The following is a 24,570-nucleotide window of genomic DNA, read 5'->3' as shown; positions in this document are numbered from 1 at the left end:
ATAAAGATTATTCTTATTCATTATCGTACGTCCATATTTTTATTTTATCTGAATTCATCGATTTAGTGAATCTGGTTTTTATCTTTTTGAATCTGTGAAAGAGATCTTGCTAATATCGCTTATGAATCTATCTTGTATGAATGAGATCTCTTAATAAGTATCGTTTTACGTATATATATAAAAAAAAAAGAAATTTTTATTAATTATCGAATGCTTAAATAAGATTCATTAATCTTCAGTATCCATCGACATATCTTGTGAAATAATTTCTTTAGGGATGAAATATCATTTCAGATTGATAATAAGATACGCGATATATCTGATCCACAATATTGCATAAGCGATTTATCCATCGATGATCTATATATATTGAAGGGTGGAGGTATTTCAAGAGGGGATGATAAAAGATAGCATTGGTAAAAACAACGTTTATTGTCGTACATACATACATGGATACACAACTCAGACGTTAACATTGATAAACGATACATTCATTTGTTGCTAATGAGAACGTTGATGAATCGATGATCGAGTATGCGAAAATGGGATCATATTCCGTTCGTTCGATCACATTCATGCCTGAGCAACCGATTCTTCTAAACGAATTTCTGGAAAGCGGTGAACAACGGTTCCTCCAACACGCACACGCACAAAATACGTATATAAACAATTAACATTTCCGTTCGTTCGTGTTCGAAAATAACTGTACAATTATTTGTGTTCGGCAGTGTGGCAATATCGGACTTTCAAAAACGAATATCCATCGATTTTTCGGTAAAACGGTAACCGCGCTTCCTACACGTGTAATCTGGCAACGACAACGGGATATTATAAATCGGTAAAACGATCATTGATCACTGATAAAACTGGTCTCGTTTTATCACGATTTATAATATCGATCGCATACAGCTATAGTTATTGTCATAAAAACCGTTCGTTATTTTTGCGCCACAAAAATGATATACAAACGATTTAACACGATCACGCACGTGTACAACACCTACAAATCTCGAAGATTGTGCGTGCACTTTACTACACGATAGAAGCGTCGATCTCTCGGTTCGGAGATAAAAAATATAAAAACATTGTCGATGAACCTGAACCATGATATCTAACCTAAAAAGTAACGAAGGCTACCTAGGATAGGATGGGTTTCTTTCTCGAGATATCGTTTTTTCTTTCCCCTCCTTCCTCGTCTTCCTTTTTCCCCCTCTTATTTCCGTTTAATCTCTATGATGAAAAGTGATTTGTACTCTTTCGTACATTCGAAACAATCGACCGTTTACGAGCTACAGATCACTATCACCAGGAAAGTGAACATCAATCCTACGCAGTTTAATCGCGAGTGTTGTCGCAGCGACGTGACGCTATTCTGAACGCTCAGTTGGGTCGGCGTAGAATGCGCTGGCGCAGGTGCGAGCGCCGGATATGATGAAACTTTCGATTTTTTCATCGTAACATCCGTCAAAGCGTTCGAAATGTTTCTCCTCAGTACAGGCGTTGCGTTGTGACCCATATTCCCGATATTTTTCGACAATGAACTACCTTCCCGCCCGTATCCAGGGTACTTCCCCTTTCTGTCCATTTGCTTCTTCGATCCGTATCTATCCGTGAAGTCTGTGTTGTGACGGATAGGTGTCGAAGTTGTTCTCGTTAAATGTAACTCTGTAATCAATTTCATCGATTGAATTTTTCTATCGTATTTCATTCACCGTAAATAGAACATCAAGATTTATCATCCACTGAAAAAATTAAACTTCTAATCTTTTCGATTCTCCCCCCCCCCTCTCCCCCCTCTGATACATAAATCTCGTTTTATAATGTGCGAGAAACGTAATAACCGATATAATTGCTTTCCGCGCAAACGTGTCTGGGAAAAGTCGTCGAATTAAGGGTTTTCAAGCGCGAACAGCTCAGATCCAGAACTGTAATCCGGACAAAATGTAGAAAGTCGAAAGCGCGTTTACCTTGTAATCTTATCGTTCCCTCAGCCTTGCCAAGTAGATTCTCCGCGGAACAGGTGTAGCTGCCGAAATCGTCCCTGCTCAATCTCCTGACGGTCAGGTTCAACTGATACGAATAATCATTCAACGAAATCTCCGTTAGATCATGTTTCTCGTCCGATAATAATTTCATACCTGCAATCGACCGCCAGTTTGAAGTTAGTTTACATTATCCGTCAGCCATGAAATGGTTCCTTCCAGAAGAATAACTTCATCTTCCGTAGACATAACAACAATATTTCTTTCTACCCGATGATCATTTAATCTTTTTTTTTTTTCTCTCTCTCTCTCATAATTTATCTCTAAAGAAAAAGATCTATTATGTTATGCGGCGTTATTATTATTATCGCTAGATATTTGGAAAATAACAAAATGAGACACGATTTTTTCGCATCCTATAAATGATGATTACAGAAGACAAAGCGTTATTCATATATATATATATATACATCGAAATGTACATTCACGAATGGCAAAAATCTTCACGCTCTGTCACAAGATTCTGCACAAAATTTGAAAAGTTTTGGTGATAAAATTTATAGCAAGATCATATACTCGCGGAACATCGTTATAGAAACGATCGTGGTCAGACGTGGGAAAGACATTGAGAAATAACACGCGCGATATTATTATGCTCACCGTCGTCTCTGTACCATGTATTTAGCGCTTTCGGCCAAGACTCAACGTAGCAATGAAGAACGACGTCGCTGTTAGCAGGTGCCGCTACTAATTGGTTCGAGACTTTAATCAGCGGTTTAACTGCGTCGGGGAAAACTATAATTAATCATTTGGAAGTTTCTTCGTCAGTGTGCCCGCCAATTTAACGGGCCTTCCACTTTACTTACATCGTACGTTCACGTAATATCGTTTGCTGACCGTTGGCGGGACGCCGTTCGACGCGATGCAAAGGTAAGAGCCCATCTCCTGCCGCAGAATACCCTTCAGATGTAGTTGCTCCCCCTCGTACGACTTTACTGCGTCAAGCATTATCAGTGGGTCACATGAAACATGTAGATATAGGTAAAAATGTGATATAACGTGTGTTAATTCATGTATTATTATTGTATCGATCCTATCTTACGGAAAATTTCTAATTTTCAATGTTAAAGAAAAGAGCGGATCTTTTTTTTTGTTTCTACAAAGCTTCCATATTTTTCTTTTTTTAAAAACCATCATATTGCATATTCTTCCCATTCCAACAAACTCAGATTTTTCGCGCTAGCTTTAACTTTTTATTATTTCTCTTAAACTCTCACTCATTTTGTTACCACATTACCATCGGTAAAATACTTTTAGGGGATAAAAGTTAACATTTTGTTAACATCCATTCTTAACATGGACGTTAATGTTGTTACCGTTTACTTATATTCGTCGAGGATATCGATTTCTATTTTTTCAAATTTCTTTTTTTTAAAAAAAGACTCGAGATTATTACACACAATCGATTCTTTTAAAAATTGTTAATACGAATTTATCTATCGTATTATCTATCGTATCCCCGTTTTAATATCCCGTAAATAAATTTTTATTCGCGGTTTCCGGTGGAACGCAACGAGGAGGTGGAGAAACGAGGGTGGTTTCGGTTGAGCTCATTAAGGGAGCCGAAACAACGAGAGTACTACTCCCCCATGATACGTTTTGGGGAAGATCGTCGAATTGGCGGGCACGATATAGATTCTGAGTGGTAGACACTTTCGCGGCGCAGTGTACACAGCGAATATTGCAATCGGGTATGCGAATCGATGGGGTCGGCGAAGAGGAAATATATGTAAAGTCAACATCCATCACTCACTGTTAGAAAGGCTAATCGGCTGGTTGATTTTCTACGGAACGCGATGGACCAGACGTGATCACGCTTTCGCGTTGATACGCCCAATGAATATCTCGATTGAAATTGAATAGAAATATTTCGGCTAATGTTTATTTATCTATCTGTTCTAGCCGCTTAGCTGGAAAATAACTTCGTCGCAATCTGTTTTTAATTAATTAATAATGAGAAAGATTATTATTTTATTTCTATTCATTTACTTATTATTTCTATTCATAATAGTTTCGTAGATTTATGTGTTTCGTAGAATTTTATAATATCAAATTGTATTATTATTGTGACGTTTCTCTTCTCGTTAAATAATTAATTTTTTTTAAAGTTTTTGCGAGTCTTTGCTAGTATTTTATGAGAAAATTCTTGAAAAATTTCTCTACTTTAAAAAACTTAATTTTTATGAAAATTTATACGTATGTAGGATATAATGGATTATATAAGAGAACAATTTATAAAATTCTTCTGTTATAAAATTTCTTTGAGAAAGAAAACAAAAATAATATAAATAAGCCTTCAAGCTTCAAGGATTAATTTCACTTTTTCGAAGTGATATTTCTAATAAAAAAAAAAAAAAAAAATATTGCCCACGTAATGTGTACGAAGATTTTTAATTGATTTTAATTTAAATAAATATGAATAAATAGAAAATTATAATAGTACAGCTATGTACATATTAATTTAAAATTAAAATTGGATATAAAAATAAATCCATTTGAATTAATTTATATTATTTAAAACGGTGAATGACGTATCGGATCCGTAAAGTTTGGCCGAATCACTGATTGAACGAAGTAATTCTAAAGGTCAGCAGTGGGAACTGTCAGGAATCATATTTCTCGAAAATGTTACCTGGTTGAACACCGTGCTCTGTTCGAAGAGTAATATTTCGTCCGTCTTCCCGCCGCCAAGTGACCACCGGTTTCGGTGTTCCGGTGGCTCGACACCGTAATCGCAGATCACTCTTCTCTTTCGCAGTTAGGAGGTCGGCCGAGTCGTCCAAATCCATGATATCGGGCGGTATCACGACCGTCATGTGACCAGTCTGCACAAAGATCGTTACAAACTATCATATACTACCATTTGTCTGCTCTCAGAGAAGATTCTCTGACCCGTAGCGTTTAAGCTCCCTCCCCTTTCTCTCCCTCTCCCTCTCTCTCTCTCTCTCTCTCTCGAACATTTAAATCAAGCTTAACCCGTGGATTCAAACCTCAACAAATATGACTGACTCCCGGGGAAGACTTGTCTTTAATCTAGGTTTATCATCGAAAAAAAAAAGGACATCTGTAAAGCGTAACGGTAACTATAACCGGAAGCAGAACGAGTCGAGCAAAAACGAATCACCTCGTATTTTTATATTATATTTATTTCGTCTGTTTCCATTCGCTCCTCCTCGTGATCAAATTTTTATTTAATTTTGACGATATTTAAGCGATGGTAATATTTTCGATCGTGTTGACAATATTGCATCCAAACGTTTATACCGCATGTTTACGCTTCAACGAAATATTTCTTTATTTCTTTCGCGTTACATTTTCATATCAAATTTTTACAGCTTCGTATAAAAGTTCTGATTGATTCTGATTCTGACTGAACGATACAAAACGCAATAAATATAATTGATTATATAAATATAATTGATATTTATATAAATATTATATAAATATAATTGATCTAATTAGCATGTAAATGCTATGCTAAAAAAGATACAATATGCGAATACGTACTTTACAGCCATTATGGAATATAACATCGAAATACTTTCTTTTTACTTTTAAAAGAATCGTTGTAAAAGAAATAATGTATCGTTAAAAGGTTACTATGTATATACATATATATATATATATATAGAGAACTATTAGAGACACATGCAAGTATAATAATCATGGACGAAGACGAACGGCACTAACCTGACTCCTCATAGGATCCGTATTAACCTGACACATGTACGTGCCAGAATCGTTCGGTTGGACGTTGGTCACGTGCAGTTTCCACGTGTTATGTCCATTGTGAGTGACAGACAACCGTGGGTTTTGAGCGACCATGTGCGTATGAATGGCCAGGATAGCTTTGGAGTCGGACTTCATCCAGGCGACCTGCATAATATAATCACGGGGGCATGAACGTTCCCGTGCAGTTTCAGCAACCGATTATAAATCCTGCCCGCATTACTTACGCCGTTCAACCCTTTATAATACCGCCGTTTTAGAATTAGTTTGTTATGAATGATGCTTCTTGTTCTATCCAGAGAATAAGGATGTACGCGCGTATGTATATCCGCATAGATACGCGTTCTCGTTTATAATACGTTTGTTTTCCAAGGGTGAAGGATGAAGGAGTAAGAATAATGCGTTTCCCAACTCGAATTTACCAAGAGCGATAGCTCGAGAACGTAGATGCCGCCGTTTTAGCGTTTATCGAACGTCACTAGATATTACTTTGCTTACTTTCTTGATTGGGCAGTTAAAGTTATCCCCGTTTAGAGCCGAAGGCTACCACGTTTAAAGTAGCACCCTTCTTATTACCCTTTTCTTCACCCTTATCCTCGAACCTTCTCCCGCCCTCGTTTACGGGGAGGATATGAATAATAAATTTCGAGAAGGAAATTTTCATCGGATAAATGTTTTCAATACGAACGGATGCGAATGTGAACTGTTAACTATTTTTCTGTTTGCGATGCTTGCCTGCTTGCTTGGTTGGACGTGAATGGAAAAAAAAAAAGGAAAAAAAAGAGAGAGGAAAAATTAAAAAAAGGGGAAACAAAGGAAATTTACTCTTCCCAGGCTGTTACGTTATAAGATAGATAAAAATATATTTACACAGCCGCGAATTATATATATTTTAAGCGATATATGAGAACAAGTTTCTCCCTGCGCGAACGTAAAATGTTCCCTCCGATTTTCCTTCTGCATTCATGAATTCTAACATAAATGCGACCGTTAAGTCTCGGAACGTAAATATTATACCGCAATAAGAAAGGAGAATGGAGAAAAAAAAGACTCGTATTACAGCGTAATTCAACTCTTATTCCCCATTTGTTCTTACCCTCGAAACGAACAAATGTCGAAATTAAAGGAATATCTTATTACTATCCTAGAAGAAAAAGAAAATTAATAATAATAAAAATAATAATAATAATAATAAGAATAAAATGACGAGCGTAAAAACTCGAAACAGAACAGTCCAGTCGATTTTCCCAATTATCGTACGAAACGAGCATCGATCACAATTTAGTCGGCATATAAGTCTGAAAATTCATTTGTACGTTTATCTCTAGCAGAAACGTAATTATTTACTTGAGGATCCCGGCGCGAGTGAATGAACACTGTTATTGGATTCCAGGATTCAAATTCCAATCGGTGATCGCACTTCCCCCTTGATCCCGTTTGGTACGAACATACTTCCTGCGTGCTCGATCTGTCGTATTTCAAACGATGGTTCTATTGAACGGGTGAAAGGGCTTTTAAATCCATGGAACAAAAGCGGCGTTTTGATCCAACAGCAATGGAATTTAAGGTGTGCATAAATAACGCTGATGGACTGTTCGCCCGGCGGAATAATTCTACCTGTTGGAAAAAATTTTTCACGCGAACAATCGGGGATCGAATCCCGTCCACCAAAACATTTGTTATATCATACGCGTTTAGAATGACATTGAATCGACGAAAATGCATTATCCATCGATGTAGATATAGAATAAACGTTTAGAATAATAATTATCCTCGAATCTCGAAAAATGAATTTCGCAAACATCTCGAATCCGATATATATATATATATATATATATATATATTTAATATAAAAGATTTTTTTTTCATTTTCAATGTAAAAAAAATTGTTTACATTTTAACACTTCATCCCCAAATTTCGTACAAAGTTGTTCCACTTTTAAAACAGAAAGAAATGTCGTGGAAGAAAGAGAAAGGGGAAAGGATGCTATTGGACTGGTAGAAATCAGACCCATTCATGTTGTACGGTATATTAGCGACTCTGATTTATGTCTCTTCTTTCGAGCTTCCTTTCTTTTCTCCGGATACTCCCTGCTCGCCGTAACATTCGGATTCCCTATGCTTCCACTTTTTCAAGTTCTTCTTTTTCTTCTCCTTCTCCTTCTCCTTCTTTCTCTTTTCCTTCTTCTTCTTCTTCTTCTTCTTCTTCTTCGCCACCTCCTTCTTTTTCTTTCCGCCACTCTTGTGTCCCTTTCCATCCCTCGAATCCAGGCAGGACGAAATCCTCTGAACACGCGCCAAGAGCGTTTCATCTCGCGATAGAAGCGATTGTCGATTCGAGCGCGCAATCAAACTTGGACTTCTTCTCGAAAGTGAATTACTCGGCAGGTCTGTCCCGCAAGGGGGCTTTGGACGGAACTGTGTGGATGTGGATCGACGAAAGTGCAAACCTACGTGCTTTGTCATAATCGACGCCACACGTGTGCACTTCGATCGTGTTTCCCCATTTGCAACGAAGCAAGATAATTACGTGAAAAAAAAAAAAGAAAAGAAAAGAAAAGAGAACCTGGGTAAAATAATAATATATATCTTGGCAAATAACTTGGCTACCATTGTTCGATTTTACACGATCACCAGGATTACAAGGGTCGAAGGCTATTTACGAAAGTACGACTTAACCCACTTACTTACGATTTCGAAAACCCCCTTCCGTTGCCCCTAATCGACTTACTAATTACACCGACACGTGAATGCAATTACCTTGTAAGATTGAAGATGATTAACGACGCAGGTGAAGGAGACGTCACGACCTTGAATGACCGTATGATTCTCCAGAAGTGCTAGAAATTCTGGCTGGATCTCAGACTTTGGCATCGCTTGACCTAGGGTACGGGCAAGTTTAATTAACGATCGTTGGATTAATGATCCGGTAACGTTCTAACATCTAATTAATTTAAGGTTTATACGTAAACACCCCCCTGATGAACGAAAAACAACGCGCTGTCAACTACGTGGCAAGAGAACGATGGCATAAGTTTGGATGACACTCGCGAAATCTGCAGTTTCACTGCACCGATATCGATTCCTTTAATCTTTTACATCTCTCTTAGCGCGACCAGTTTAATCTACCTCGTCATGCATACCGCTTCCCTATAGGTTCCCTATACAGATTCATAGGGGGGCAAAGTTATGGGGTAATAATTCTTTCTCCACCGGTTATTCAGATTTAGTTTCTCTTCTTTGTTCGACCGAGCTTTTTGCGTCGCGCGGCGCGTGCACGTCGTCGAGGGACGAAGAAAAGAGAGAGAGAAAAAAAAAGATATTAGTAACGGCAAGGTGTATCGAGGCTTAAATCTCGGTAACAATCTTCGACATTAAATAAATCGTTCCACAATCGGTGGAAAAATTCTCGAGTCGAGTGTACATGTATATACGTGTTTGTCGCTCGTAAGAGTGAAGTTGTCGGAGAGAAGAAACGAGAAATTGGATATCAAACGAATATTTGGAGGGGCGGGAAACAAGAGGGCAAAGTAACGTTTAGCCGTGCAACGTTATTCTTGTAATTTCTACCCCGCGCCTTCACCTTGAGAGCGGGAATGCTTTTACGGAAGCTGTGGAGACTTCCGATAGTGCTTTTAGGGGCATTTTATTTGATTCTTACCGAAAAGTGGAGCAAAGAAACATGGAGAGAAGAAGAAGGGAGTGGGGTAAGAGACGATGCTATTACGGATACAAGAGATTCGTTCGTATCATTTTGTAGGGATTAAAAAACTTGTAACTTTCGTGCCCGTATCCCCGGCCAATTCAAACTTCTTCTCCTACACCTCTTCACCGGTTGGTGTGCTCACCGGGATGATTGGGTGAGGAGTGGTACTCGCAGCTTTTAAGTATAACAGAGGAGAATATCTCATTTGATTCTTACCGAAACTCGAGTAAAGGAAGGCGGCGAGGAGAAAGCAAAGAGCAATGTCCCACGATGCCATACCATAGAGCAAGCCATACACCATACGTACTGCAACAGAAATTAATTATTAATCAAATAGAAGCAATTTTTTCCCTTAATTTTATCATCTTCCTTTATTTCATTTATTCGTAATCGTAGAAAATAGAAAAGAACGAATAAAATCTCCTCGTTAATTCTCTCGTCAGTATTCATAATCATAAAGTCTTATCATAAATGATCGTTATTTTAAATCGCATCGTATACTTTTTACGCGATAAATATCTTTATCCTCTAAAGCTATCACGAAAAGCACGAATTACATCCGAAACACTCCAAGATAACTAATTAGTTTAATCTTTGCGATCTCCTCTACAACGATTGATGTTCATCATACATAAAATCCGAATCATTCCGAGTGAGTCGATTATCGTAACTTTCCTCCCCCGAAGAAAAGCAAAGAGACACGTACACGCATACATACACGTATACATACGATATATGGCAATCCGTGGTGGAGAAAGGAGATGGTGGACGGGAAAGACTGAGAGGAGGGAAGTGGCATAATGCGACGGAGAGAAAGGCAGAGCGAAGAATTTCGCATGGATTCGTTGGTTCGTCGTGGCGGATTCGAAGGGGGTGGTGGCGCGGGGTCAAGTTGAATCGCGTGAATATTAACTCGACAGTTGGTCGCCACATAAACGCCAACCGTTGATATATCCTATCCTCACCCTACTGCAGCCAGCACCGCAATAATACTCGAATGGGTGGGTGGCTGCTGCCTCCGCTCTCTTCCCTTTTCAGTCGCCACCCTTCGGCCGAGTATCCTCCGCGACCCCACCGAGGCGATGCCAGACGAAACCCGCGCGAAATACGCACACTCGCCGGTTGGCCGGCGAGCGTTGGGGCCAACGTTTGCACGTAGAGACCGGTCAAATGAAAATTTCCCTCGTGCCGAAGCCTACCCTTTATGACTTCGGCCCACCTTCTCTTTCCATCGCTGAAAATTACGCGGCCGCGGCTGCGCTATTTATACTTGAATTTCGTGGGGGCAAGGGCGCGGGTGGTGGTGGGCTCCAGGTGGGATGAATAGACGCGACACGTATTTTTAATACCCGATAACTCCACCGGTTGAAGAAGAAAGGGTTAGGCGGAAGTCGTTGTAAAGAGATACGTAGAAAAGTGGATGATTTTCTCATATAAAACGAATTTCTAATTGATCGTTTATCGGAAGGCCTCTTCAACGGGAGCCTCATCTCCTGTCGCGTTATTTTCGTTACTTTTCACTCGAGTTTACATCTATAACATACTATGTATATAATATTTGTCGTTTAATAAGAAGTATATATAAATTTGTATTTTATGCAGTAAGCTTAAAAGTTTTGCTTATTTATCGAGTAGGTATGATATTGATCCCTGAAAAAAAAATATATATATATATATATATAAAACGTGGCGGAGTGTTAATATCGTCTGAAATATTAAAAGAAATTTCTTTGATAAACACGGGATAGAAGGGGGATAGAACGAACGTCGGTGACAAACGCGGTGGCACGCGTATATTCGACGGGAGTTTGTGGAGGGGAGGAGAGCAAATGAAAGTGCGGGAGCTCGTACGAAGTTAAACCTTTAAAAATTCGCCCGCGCTTTTCCTCGTACGTAACCCCGTAACGTCGTCGTGGACAGACGAAAATTACGGTAGCGCCGACGCTGTGAACCACGACGGCCGACATGCATACATATTCCCGTTAAACAGTTCTACGAAAGTGCATCGCGTTTCACTGGACCGCCGCTTTTTAGGTGGATGTACGAGGCAGTCGAGTGGTGGCCATCAAGCCTTGCGACCGCTTTTTGTTACTATCCCCCTCCCTCCCTTTTTTTTTTCCCTTGTTTTTACAATATTTACAGAAGGACAACATCGTAACATCGAGAACAAGGAGAGAAAAAAAAGCTTTTAGCGATTACGTTTTCGCCCGGTGATTCCGGGCGAGGTGAATTGTCACGAGAGGGAGGAGGGATGTTGTACGCGGGGACATAAGCGCAATTAGCAATCGTTTCGCGGTTTCGAGAAAAGGAAGAAAGAATTCCAGAGCGAGCAATTAATCAGGCTTGGAAATTGCCACTGTATTACAGGCCGGTTAAACTTTGAATCATTTGCAGTTTTTTATTTTTCTTTTTTTTTTTTCCTCTCTGTTTCGGTCGATTAGTGCGAACCATAGTTTCCTCCATGCTTTCATCGAAACGATATGCGTGTACCAGCGAACGAGATTGGAGATATCGGGATCAACTATCGATGATTCGATAATTGTTTCGATTATTTGGCAGAATTCCTGAGCATCTCGAGCTCGAATCGCATATATATATATATATATATATATATTTCGAGAATATAGAATTCAGGTGTTTCGAACGTGGCTATTTGCCTGGAACGTGAATATAATTAAATGCAAAACAGTATCACGCGATCTTTTGAATATCCGTCATTAGCTGTACCATAGCAAATTAAACATCGAAACACCAATTTCCGCGCAGAGCATACATTTGCACATCTATCCAAAGTGTATGTACAGAGTATTATAAACGCGCGGACGAGAATTGCATGCTGTATTACCGGGAGAATAACAGGCAACGAGTGTCTCTCTGAGGGATCCAATGAGCCGTTCCGTTGGTCACTTCTGACTCGAAGGAAACTGGACGTGGTTTGGTTAACCAAAAGCGTCTTTGATTCTCCATATAAATTCCGCCTCTCTCCCCGTTTGAATATTACGTAAAATCTCTTCGTGCATAATTACTAGCCGTATATCAATACCCTAATGTACTCTCTAATGTACGGATACAAAAAGGATTGAATGTATCAAATATATATATATATGTATGTATATTCACGTATATGCGTAATACGTCCAATATATTTATTCAAAATATTTAATCGAGAAACGTAACATAAGTTGATTTAAAATTCGTTTCATTCCTTTAATTATCATACGATAATTAAAAAAGAAAGAAAAGAAAAGAAAAGAAGAGAAAAGATAATTAAAAAAAGAAATATAGAAAACTCTGAAAAATTTTCTGATCATTTCCATTAATTCCGAATAATATTTAAGTCGGACAACGTTGCCGAGATAACGATAAAAAATATTACACACGCGGGAACGAGCGGGTTTTCCCTGAACGTAAAGTGCGTCTGGAAAGCTTCGAAGTCTGTTTGGAAGGTCTTAAACGTTAGAGCTTAACCGACACCCACAACGGTACAAGAAGAACACCTCGGTAAGAGAGTACCGAGATGTGTAGGCGAAAAGAAAGTAAAGGGAGAGAGGGGGCGGGAAAGGGGTGGGTGAAAAAAAAAAAGGAAAGGTAACTTCGGTTCTTCCACACATAGCACAGCAACGGCCGCGACTTGTCTTTCCATTCTTTTCTCGACTCTCTCTCTACCATCGTCCCCTCTTTCTTCTCCACTAGTTTTTCGCAGTTCTCCACCTCTCCTCGTTTTTTCCTTTCTTTCCTTCACTATCCTGACTTCTGAAGCGCGAAAGGAAATAAGAGTCGCTCCATGGCATCGTCTATCCGTTCATTTTACCAGGTTTGCTGTCGGAGCTATTACTTACGAGTTTCCACTTTCTTCCCGAGCTTCGTTTCTGTCTTCGCCGTTCTTCGTGCTCCCATTTTCCTTCTCTCTTCCTCCCTTCACCTTATCCTTTGTCCGCCTCTCATTCTCTCTCAAGGTATCGTTCTATCGTACACACTTAAAAACCGTACACACTTTTCGAGCACTCTCATCGAATTCCTCCCCTCCCCCCTTTCCTAAAGCCGAAGCTCCTTACCTCGCCAAGTCAGTTCCTTTGCATTCAGCTAATCTTCTCACCGGATTTACTCGTCGAGTTTCTCGTTTTTTGCCAGCAAGAACAAGCAACCTTCGTACTACTAACTAAGCGCCACGAATCTTTCCGCGATGGAAAATGGAAGAAGAACAACGAAACGGAAGAAGAAGCAGAAGCAGCATCTCCTTTTTTCCCGAGTTTTTGTCAAACATCGATCGATTTTCGCGGTTCCCTTTTCGCCTTGAGAAGAGTCAGAGAATCACGATTGGCGCAACATCCCTCCCCCGTGCAAAACTCGTGACAAAGTATTATCAACTTGTAATTCGATTTCACTGCAATTCGAACAACTTTCGATGGATAATGCCTACACTTTTGCACGGACATAGCGTTACCTCCATTAGGCATTAGTTTACACGGTACATGTACTTGCCGCAACTCCAACTGGAATACCACACTCGCTTCGAGGCTATCCTGCGAATCGGGCATTTGGTTAATACGACTTAAGTAGGCGCCTCGATCGATTTTAACACCCGGTCGAGAGCTGTTGTTTAAGGGCACGGTTAGCCGGACGTTATAATCAACCCATTCGAATAATTATTTGAAATTTGCGTAGAGTGAGAATACGTACGAAATCGTTGTTGAAACCGGTCGATCCTTTTCCTGATCGAAAAATGAAAATCGATCCTCCTTTGCCTCCTTTTCGTAACGAAGTGTACAAAAGGGCTTAACGATTTTTGCCCCCTCTCCCCTCCTCCCCCCCCCCCTGCAAAATGACCTATAATCCTTAATTGAAGGAAATTTTTATTCCCTTTAAAAAGCTCCGCCCCTTAATGCGAGCAACAAAAGTTTCCTCGGCATATTCATTTGCCCTCTTCCAGTGATCTGGGAAAGTGCAACTGTGTGTAGTCCTCCTCCTTTCGGAAACGTGTTCCTTCCCCATCTTCTTCTAGGCTCGCCTTCTCGCCTCCTTCTTCGCCTTCCTTTCATCCCACCATTTTCTCTCTTCGCTCCCGGCCTTCTCCTCCCCCTCCCCTCCCCCTCCCCTCGCCCACCCCGCTGCTCGTTAATGTACCGAAAAGGTACAGGGAAACGTCGATTGGACTATCGATGAGAGTCCAACCCGTAGCCGGAGGAAGCGAACAACTTTTCGGAATTTAGACCGAGCTCGATATGTATATGCACATTGGTTTACCATTACTCGGAACGTTATTGCTCGTGGGGTTAAAGGGTTATCCTGTGGGATCCTGCGCTGTTTAATCTTCCGCGAGGCGGTGGAAAATGGCGCTTTTGTCTTCTGGGGGGTTAATTTCGAATCCGTCTGGAAACTGGAGATCGAAACTGGAGATCGATATCACCGCGAAAATATAGATTCCAATTTGCACCGAGTCTTTCGACAGGCCGTTTACAACCGTTTTCAACACCGTTTCGTTCTCTTCGTTCCAGTGATACCTACCTACGTATCTACCGATATTCCAGGGATTTTCAAAAGTTAGACACCGACTTTTATTATCGATTAGCAAGTTTGCCCGCGATAAAAGTTGGGTCACTTAAGAGGAACGTTTGAAATTCCTCGGTATACGGGGATAACCGTGAAAGTTTCTATAAGCCATTAAGCGGGCACGATCAATGGGAAGAAAGTTCGATTCGATGATGCACAGTCGTTCGGTGAAAACAGCGTCACGCATAGAGAAGAAGAAGAAGAAGAAGAAATAAAAGAAGAAGAAAGACATCGACGTGAATTTGACATATATATATATATATATATATATATACACACTTTTAATCCGCGTTTGAAGAGGACGCTTTATACCTTTCCCCGCCGATGTGTCCAGAAATAACATTTTTTTTTACCTGATACGGAAGAGGGTGACACGTAGAGAGCGATACACCCAGGCAGGCTACCCTTCATCGGATCAACTTCGATACCTCCAACTTTCGTTGGATTTCTGGGAAACGTAATTGACGAAGGCCTAGAGCCATCAACTTTGTCAACGAAACGGGGTGCGATGATGTGAATCGTTAAAATTTTTCACGTGCATCGCCTCGCACGCGAGAAATAATAATTAGCGTCGCTTAACAGCGTTAAAAAAAAAAAAAAAAAAAAAAAAAAAAAAGGGAACAGGCCTTCCTAACTTTTGCACAGAGAAAATTCTCGCTTTATTAAATTTGCCTCAGAACCCGTTGATCCGAACGGATACTCAAAAGCAATTTTATCTTCGTCCTCGCATCTATCCCTCCCCATACACACGCACGCTCACCTATTCCAAGCTAATAGCCGCGCCAAGGTAATATTTCATTTTTGATGAGATATCGTGGATTGTGATGTGGGCGCGAACGTGGCATCCCCGTTTCCGGAAAACCATTGAATCGGCGTCGTTTTCCTTTCCTAGCCTTCCTTTCCTTAATCATTTTTCCACCCTCCCTTGAAATCGAAAGAAAGAAAGAAATGAAAAATGATTTCGCTCCCGCGAATCGAAATCGGATCTTCGAATACGTCTTACGTAGCAAGGAACACTGCATACACGGCAGGCTTATCGATCGAACGTCTTCGAACGTTAGCCGCGGTATCCGCGGCATCGTTCGACGAGATGCGGCACAAGCACACGTAACGTACCACGAAATGGCAAATTGACTATCGATGAGCAGAAACTGCCACCCACCGAGTAATAGCCGCAGTTAGGTTTGCACGGGGGAGAAACTCCGCGACGCTCCTATTTCTCCTATTTCTATTCTCTCTCTCTCTCTCTCTCTCTCTCTCTCTCTCTCTCTCTCTCTCTCTCTCTCTCTCTGTCTCCGCTCGTTCCTTCTCTCGTTCTCGTGGAGAGAACGACGGAGAACTTAAGGATTGTGGTTTAAACTGTCTGTAAAGTTGGCTCCACCTTGACTTGGCCCCCTATGCCTTTCTGTCGCACCGACAGACGATAGTTCCACTTCCCGTGAACCCGTTTCCAACCCGATCTTCGCATTTACCATATGCAGGGATATATATACCGTGGTGGATATCGAAACCGAATGTGGCGCGGAAAATATTGGCACGAGACCCCTCGGTGGACCGAGGGCGAAATTCACTTATGCACTTCCGTCACACCGTAAATTGAATCGAGGGAAATGAGGCACGCGATCGGCGGTGTGGCAACTGGTGTGGAACACTCTGTCCGTGTAGATGCACGAGGCGCGAGTTCGAGAGATCAAGATCGATATATAAAAGTAAGCCAAACAAGATTGATAGAATTACCGTGCCAGAATTTAAAATCGTCTAACCCCTCCCCGATCCCCCCGCCAGCCTGTCATGCGTCTCAAACCCATGCGTCTCCCTCCTTCCGGCCGCCGTTACTGTCTATGGAATTTCGACTAGGAATTTCCAGCATCGTGACATTCACTCTCCATACCTCGGATGCGCGGGATGTTGCATGGAAAATATCGGATGAATAGATTTTAAGGATTGATGTTTCAATCTCGTCAAGAGGGAACCGTGATACGATCGATTGTTGTTGTACAATGCCACGTGAGAAAGAGAATCGTGCCTGTAAACGTGTATTTATATCCTAATGAATAAAATCGATATAATCGTGATTTCGATATGTTTATTTTTCTCTTTCTCTCTCTCTCTCTCTCTTTGTCCCTCTCTCGACAAATATTTATCTCTCGACAAATATTTATCTCTCGATAAATAATCATCGAATAGATAAACTTTCTCTGGATGGAGAACGAACACGTTGCAGGGGATAATGAGCTTTTGTTTCCTCGAATTTTGTTAATCGTGGTCGAAACCGTTGTCTTGCGGTTAACCTCGGTTTTTGCGGCGTATCCGGTTTTGCAGCGAAAAGTCACGGCCCTGTGTTTCGCGCATTTTGTCATGACGTCGAAACGTTACGTTTGACGCGTTCATTAATCACTCGAAACGAAGATGTCAATACGCGCTTTCGCGTCAGTCAAGTGCGTTCTTCCCCGCTTTCCGCGTCAAAATGCATACGCTCGCTAGAGAGGGAATATAACCTCCTGGATGTTTAACCAGTTTCCGAAACTGGTATTGCGTACTCCAGTTGGGTGGTGTTCAACGATGATCGTGTAAGCGCGCGAAATGGTCAAGATGTAGCGAAACCGAAGAGCTTCTAATCTCACTCGCGCCCTGTGTTTCTCATAGATTCAATTATGACACTGGTCGGGTTACCGTGCATGCATAGCGGTGCAAATTCTCCGAGAGTTCGAAGATCCTTTCGACTCTCCGTGGAGCCGAGTTATCTCCGTGGGGAGAAGCTTACGGCTCATTGTATGAAAGGATCGTTTACGGTAGAAAATGTTTAATCGCGTTCGCCAATTCTTCCGTAAATCGTTGTGAAATTATGATATGAATCGTAATTCAGGGAGGGAAGTATTTGGGATCGTTTTTTTTTCCTTTTCTTCTCCCGAATTTTTTTAACCAAACTTTCGTAACGATTAATCCATGTTTTTTCCCTTTTCAAGTTTCTTTTCAAGTAGTATTTGTAGTATTTTCACGATAAAAGGAAATAAAGAATCCGTGATGGGGAATGTCTGTTTTATCCGTCGAATCGCGAAGTTTAGAAATGGAAATTTTGATCTGTGACGAAGATCAAATATGCTCCGGAGGCAATTTTTCGTCGATGATCAAAGTATTAATTGCATTATTTCAGACTCACTTGTCAAAGTGTTCGTGATTTATAATATATCACGGAGTCGATAAAAATCAATGAAAAACTTTCGTCCAAGCGAATGAATCTATATATATATATATATATATATATATTCTCTTCTTATCTAAGTAAAAAATTGAAACGAGAAACATTCCTGAGAAATCAATTTTAAACTATAACGAACCGTGTATCGAGCAAATAATTAAAAATACAATTGGTGTTGTTTGCAGTTTGTAGTTAAATTAATTATTCGGATATTATTCATTCGGATTGACTCGATCGATTTGTGTAACGTATTAAATGCGCAGAAATAACGTATACATATATACACATACATTTGTTAACCGATAAATTAGAAACGTTTCGCTTTATACACAGAATGCATGCGAGTTCGAAGCGTAGAAATAGCTTAGCGAAAATTTTACTGGTTGCTAAAATTCTTGTGGTTAATGCTTAACTGTTCCCCTTAACATGGATATATTTGTTACGTAAATTGTAATTTTGTACATTCTAAATTTGATCATTATCGAATAATTTAACATTATCATACGCAAGTGTCGATTAATCTCAAATTAAATTGTCGAGCGGCTTATCGAAACAAAATCAGATCGATCGAAAGTTCCAATCTTTCAAATCTCTGAATCAATGTGAACACGAGAAATAAAATAAGAAATAAAATAAAAGAGGAAAAGAAGCGTAGCATAGCACGTTGACGAGTAACGTTAACGATACATTAATTCGCAAGAGATTAGAGCGAGAGATTAGAATCAGAGGGAATCAGGTCAGCTCCCCGAAGAGTGGCTAAACGGGGTTTAACAGGAAATTAGTGCGAAAAAAGATACATACGTAAAGAGGCTTAGAGGATGCGACGAAGCTGGCACATAGTGCACCGCAGGCACTTTGCAAGACCACGAAATCCTTGTTTCTACGCTTGCCATAAGTGGAGCCTGGGGATTTATCCGGTATTTATCAGGTATGCTTCTACCGATATGCTCTATACCGATCCCCCGTGGTAATAAGGCTTGATGGATTCGTAACGGAAAAGGAAATCTATAGAGGGGGGAAAAAACGGGGAGGATTTCGCGCGTAACTTGTCACGCAAGCGCAATCGGGATAGAAATCGATCGATCGATCGAACGATCGAATTTTCATGCGTACAATACGGTAAATTGGTTTTCATATTAATGAACACGGAAATAGGCCATTATGGATTCTAATACAATAATATGTCAAGTGCGCGGCAAATTATCGGCGAAGCATCTCAACGCGGGCATAAATGCAATAGGAGCGAGCCGCGATTCATACTGGTGCGGTGGAATCCGTCGATGATCCGTCAAGGAAGATTAAGTGGAAGAGAATAATGTGGAATCATTGTCGGTAAAATTTCAGATGAAAATGTAGCAGGGAGAAAATCCCTTCGAGAAACGAAAATAAAAAATCGCTCGTCCCTTGTGGAGGGAGGGAGGGAGTGAGAGAGAACGTGATCGCGTTTTAACAAACGTCGCGCACGAATTGCCTTCAATCATAAACGTCTGCATCCTAAACGACAGCTTAGTAGTCGGATTTTGAAAGGATCAGACGCGGAACTGAGCTCGAGGGGCGGGAACAGGGGGAGGGGAACAAGGTGGTGGTGGTGGTGGGTGGAAAACGCGAAAGACGAAAACGAAAGAGCGAGAGACGCGAGTTACGCGGTACAAGCGGAACCAACACAGGAAGCTCATTAAGTTGCACCCCGCGGCTGAGCCGTGCACAGAGAGATACACCGGGTGCCCCTTTACCCCGTTCGCTCGCTCGAGAACCCCCACCTGTTTCGCCCGGCCTGTTGTTTGCCTCGATGCGCGACGCACGCCTTCTACGCATTCAGTGTCACCTTCGTTAGGCGACATTGAGAAAAAATTATGATAATGACGATCGTGCCCGAGGGAATTCCCGCACTGCGCTTTTCTCCGAGATTCGAGTGCTTTTCTCTTTTCTCTCTCTCTCTCTCTCTCTCTATGTTTCCCCTCAATACCCGTGAGAGATCTCTTTTCTGGCTTCCAAACCCCGCCAAAGCATTCAATCGTTCTACCGGTTAAATAAAAAATTTCGAACAGCCAGAAATACAATATAAAATCCGTATCGCTAGTCACAGATTTCTATCTATGGGAACAAATAAATTTTAAATGAATTCAAAGTAACGCATTTAGATTTTTCTTTTCTCTTTTTTAATGTCTTGTTTTTTTTTTTTTTCCTTTTTTTCTTCCCTAAACGAGAACGTGTTCACCACGGTTTCTCTTCTCGCCACGTAGGAAGTCCGATTCAAGAAAAATTTTATTTCCCCGTTGGTTAGCGAGAGAACCTAATTATATCTGCTTGTCGTTCTTACTCAATCAGACACGCGATACGACTCTGTAATGCGAAATTTCACCATTTTCTACCTTTTCGTGGGCTAAATTGAATTCGACTAGTTGCTCTCGCGTCTCAACTTTCATCCAACTATCGTCACTTTACCCACGAAATCGAGCTCCCTCGATAAACTTCCACTTCTTGCTTTTTTTTCTTTTTTTTTCGTTTCTTTTCTTTTTTTTTTTCCCCATCCATATGTCTACGAGCAACCGAGTTTAGACACCGAGTTCGAGGTCCATTCGAAGATAAATCTTTGACACCAGAGTGAGAGAGGGGAGGGGAAAAAGAAGAGGTGCGAGCGTAATAATTACCGGCATCCGTCGATGTATCGAATAGGAGTCGATGGTGAAAATAGGAACGACCAATAACATCTAACGGAGAACAGTATCATCAGTCAATCTGCTGGCACGGCATGTTTATTATGGGCACGAGTTACTGTCGGTGGAACAAATGCCTCTACCGAACGGAAAGCCACTCTAGCCAAACCTGTCCATTATTCCTGTCGTTCACTTTCGTCACTTCCCCCTATATAACACCGCTCCTGTCTCGATGCAGCGTGTAGCCCGATGAAAGGGTGCAGAAACAAGCGTACCATTGGTGAAATTAGAAGTGTACGGGCTGCAATAAGGCGGTTCGATTTTCACAGGACACACTAGGGAGAAACGTCGTTGATTAAGCGAGGATCATCGAAGGTTTGTTCTTTTTTTCTTTCTCTCTCTCTCTCTCTCTCTTTCTTTTTTCTTTTTCTTTTTTTTTTATTAGATTCGTTTATTCGCGCAATTTTCGTTCCTGGAATTTTTTTATCGCGGGGGAGGAGGGATGCGCGATTCGAAACCTTTGAAGGACTTTATGTTTGCCTCGATGAACGTGATCGAATCGGAACAAACATCGTAGTAAAGCTCGATGAAATTAAAGCACCTTTTAATTGGAGAATAACCGTGGGTATAGAATAGCCAATTTCGAAACGCGAAAGAGGGTAAAAAAAAAAAAAAAAAAAAAAAAAAAAAAAAAAAAAAAAAAAAAATCGGTTTATCTTTTTTACAACAACTTTCAAAGCGTGTTACGTCATTCGTTTTACGCGCTCCTTGTTTGTCGCGTTGTTGTTTGATCTTTTTGTAATGGTCAGAAATTTTCTACCACCATTTAATATCTGTTGCCCCCTCCCCCCTTTCCCTTCTTTCCCCCCCCCCTCCCTCCCCCTCCCCTCCCCACTGCAAATGCAATATCACGGCAGTCACGTCGTTATTCGATCCTCTGGATTGCATCTATGCGCAGCTTCTAATATATCTTCTGAATGTACCCTTTTGTTCGAATATACGGTAAATGCGATACAGTGTAATGTTAATAAAATAAGCCCAATTTACAGAGCGTATCTCGTAAAGAACACTGGTTTAGATATAAAAGCAATTACCCGTTGGAAGGGAGGTTAAGAAAAAAAGTAAAGCATGGACGTGAATCAGGATCCATTAATGGTAGCGGTTGTAAGTTGAAATTTGCATTAAAAACTTGAACCTTTCCATCTATTTTATGCATTTTCATTCTTTGAGAAACTAATAATTGATGAAGAAGAAAAAATTTTTAAGCGGAAAAAAAAAAATGTTAGAAAAAAATCATTTAGAGATTGCATATCTGTTTACGGATTATTCATGCATACCAACAGTGTAGAACAAGGGATTGCGTTCATGATATTGCGTATCTGGGTTGAAGAATATCTAGAAATCTTCTATTTTGATTGCACGGATGGGAATAAGATATCTGTTTCGCATAAACCTACGTACGAAGAAAATGAGATTTGCTATGCATAGAAAAATAAACTGAACCTTGTTTCCATTTCCTGTTACAACTATATAAAATCCAATAGGCGTTCAACAGGACACATAACGATATTCGAATGGGAGGGATTTATCCATTCCCGTAAATTCCAAATTCTTTCCCATTTTGTCAACAGCTTCATAATTAAGCGAAAAATAAAAAGGAAAGAAGAAAAAAATTGAGATGAAACGTTACACAGACACGAATCATTACTTTCATCAACGTCGATTCTCGAATTTCACAGATTCTCGAATTTCCCGTGCTAATTATTTCGAAAGTCATTTCATTGCAACGCTACCTGATGAAAAGTGATAAAAAGATAGGGAAAAACAGGATAACGGAAACATCGTAGCAGTTTTATTTAATTCAATCTTGAAAACTTTTAACTAAGAAGGACTTCGTAGACATCACTTACTGCCAGCTTCTCTCTCTCTTTCTCTCTCTCTCTTTTTCTCTTTCTCGCTCTCTCTTTTTCTCTCCCTCATCTTCCTCCTTCTATTTCCCTATCCTCATTCCATCCCCATTCCACTTCTCGACCTCGCACTTCCACTATCATCGCGACATTGCCCGAATTTTGAACATTAGTTTGCGAACCATTTAGCACAACTACTCGGTGCTTGCAAGCGTAGTTCGAATCACGGCACATGCATCGGCGTGCAGCTTAAACCGCAATGCTTAGTACCGTAGTGCTCGCTGGTACAGTCATTGTACATTATGCTTGGCGAGTCTTCATCCCTATGGCAAAGTGTATAACAGCATTCACGTAACGTGTGCGAAGATAATTGAAAAAAAGAAACGAAGAGCGCGTAAGTACTTTGAGCAATGCAACATTGAAATAAAATACAAAGGATATTGCGCACAAGAAAATTTTTCGTTTCCATGATGATCGCCAATACGTAACGTGAATGTACGAAACAATTATAAGTTTCAATGCTCGCTCTCTTTTGTAAAATATAATTCTAATTCTAATTCTCTATTGATATATAGTTTAAACTGTATATCTTAAAATATTCGTGGAATATTTTTCTTTTTTTTTCAATACTACGAATTTATAATTGTCCAACGATACGAATGCATAAAAAATAAAATTTTCTCTTATTCTTATTTGATGACATTTATGTACCGATGTGTTTATACTATATTACTTTTGTAATTTTGTAACAAGATATAAAAATGCATGCTTACCACATTCGAATAAACCACGCAAGTCTTTTGATACAAGAAAAAAGGCGCAATTTCACGTTACGTGTAATCGTTTAAAAGCAACACTTATATTAGTTAATTGCCTTAAATGTATGAATTGGTATATATGTCTTTCTAGAAATATTAATTATCTCTTGCTACTGTAATATTAATTTTAATTAATAAATCTAAAATGTTTTTGATGTTTTTGTTTTCTTTGTTTCAATCAAATATCATAAAAATTAATTCAAAGAGATATAAATTATAACAAATTTTTCTTAAAAGAATATAATTATTTTTATTATTTATTATAATTCTTCTTATAAGGTTTCTCAGTTTCTTATCTGTTACGTTTTGAATTTTATATCGCAATTTAACATTGTATGTTGATTTAAATTCGATATAAATTATTAAATATTAATATTCAGACTTTAAAATTATACATCTTCCTATTAGATGTTATAATTCCATAGTATTAAAATAGTCAAGCTATGAAAATAAAATTTAAAAAATATATCAAAAATATCAAAAATATTTCAAGACACTGATTAAAATAAAATAACAAATTTTTTTTAATAAAAATTGCATTTTTTCAAAGAAATTCTTAATTTAACTGTTTTTTGTTAACTGTGTTAAAATGTTTTTCTATTATAGCTAAAAAATGTTTAGATTAAAAAGATTTAAGATTAAAAAGAAAAATAATATTACTTACCGCGCATAAACGCGTGACGAAATCTATTATTGGATCTTGTCAGTCAATGATACAATGATCTGAGGGCATAACTGTTGCTCTTCTCGAGATGATGCTTGGATCAAGTATTGCACAAATGTCAAGATGTGACGCGTACCGTACTAACGGACAGACGGTGCACGACTGTGCGCCGAACACCCTTGCAATCTCCCTTTTATAGGCTTTCTCATAGCGCGTCCACTCATACGTCGACTATCGCTACTCCTTTATTCGATTCTTTACTTTCTATCGAATCGTAATAAAAATATATTTTATCGTG

General features: G+C 39.7%; 1 protein-coding gene across 1 annotated transcript; it reads right to left on the bottom strand.

The window, feature by feature from the left end:
* Positions 1 to 501: 501 nt before the first annotated feature.
* On the bottom strand, positions 502 to 24,406 carry LOC122720477 (lachesin-like). Its single transcript, XM_043947234.1, has 9 exons — positions 24,273 to 24,406; positions 9,694 to 9,783; positions 8,532 to 8,653; positions 5,733 to 5,918; positions 4,675 to 4,867; positions 2,849 to 2,977; positions 2,643 to 2,762; positions 1,968 to 2,138; positions 502 to 1,665 (listed from the first exon to the last, which is right to left on the bottom strand). Exons 1-9 carry the CDS (start codon positions 24,277 to 24,279, stop codon positions 1,283 to 1,285), a joined length of 1,401 nt encoding a protein of 466 aa, XP_043803169.1. The 5' UTR covers positions 24,280 to 24,406; the 3' UTR covers positions 502 to 1,282.
* Between the last annotated feature and the right edge of the window lie 164 nt (positions 24,407 to 24,570).

Source organism: Apis laboriosa, unplaced genomic scaffold (genome assembly GCF_014066325.1).
Source record: "Apis laboriosa isolate Shangri-la unplaced genomic scaffold, ASM1406632v1 scaffold12_cov154, whole genome shotgun sequence".
Taxonomy (NCBI): Eukaryota; Metazoa; Arthropoda; class Insecta; order Hymenoptera; family Apidae; genus Apis; species Apis laboriosa.
This window is presented reverse-complemented; position numbering and strand designations above follow the sequence as displayed.

Bases quoted from the DNA above. Each gene is read 5' to 3' on its own strand.
- LOC122720477 (XM_043947234.1), bottom strand. The intron at 5,919-8,531 runs GTAATTGCATTC...TATATTATGCAG, and splicing joins ATCATCTTCAATCTTACAAG to GTCGCCTGGATGAAGTCCGA. The intron at 2,139-2,642 runs GTGAGCATAATA...GGTCGATTGCAG, and splicing joins TACATGGTACAGAGACGACG to GTATGAAATTATTATCGGAC.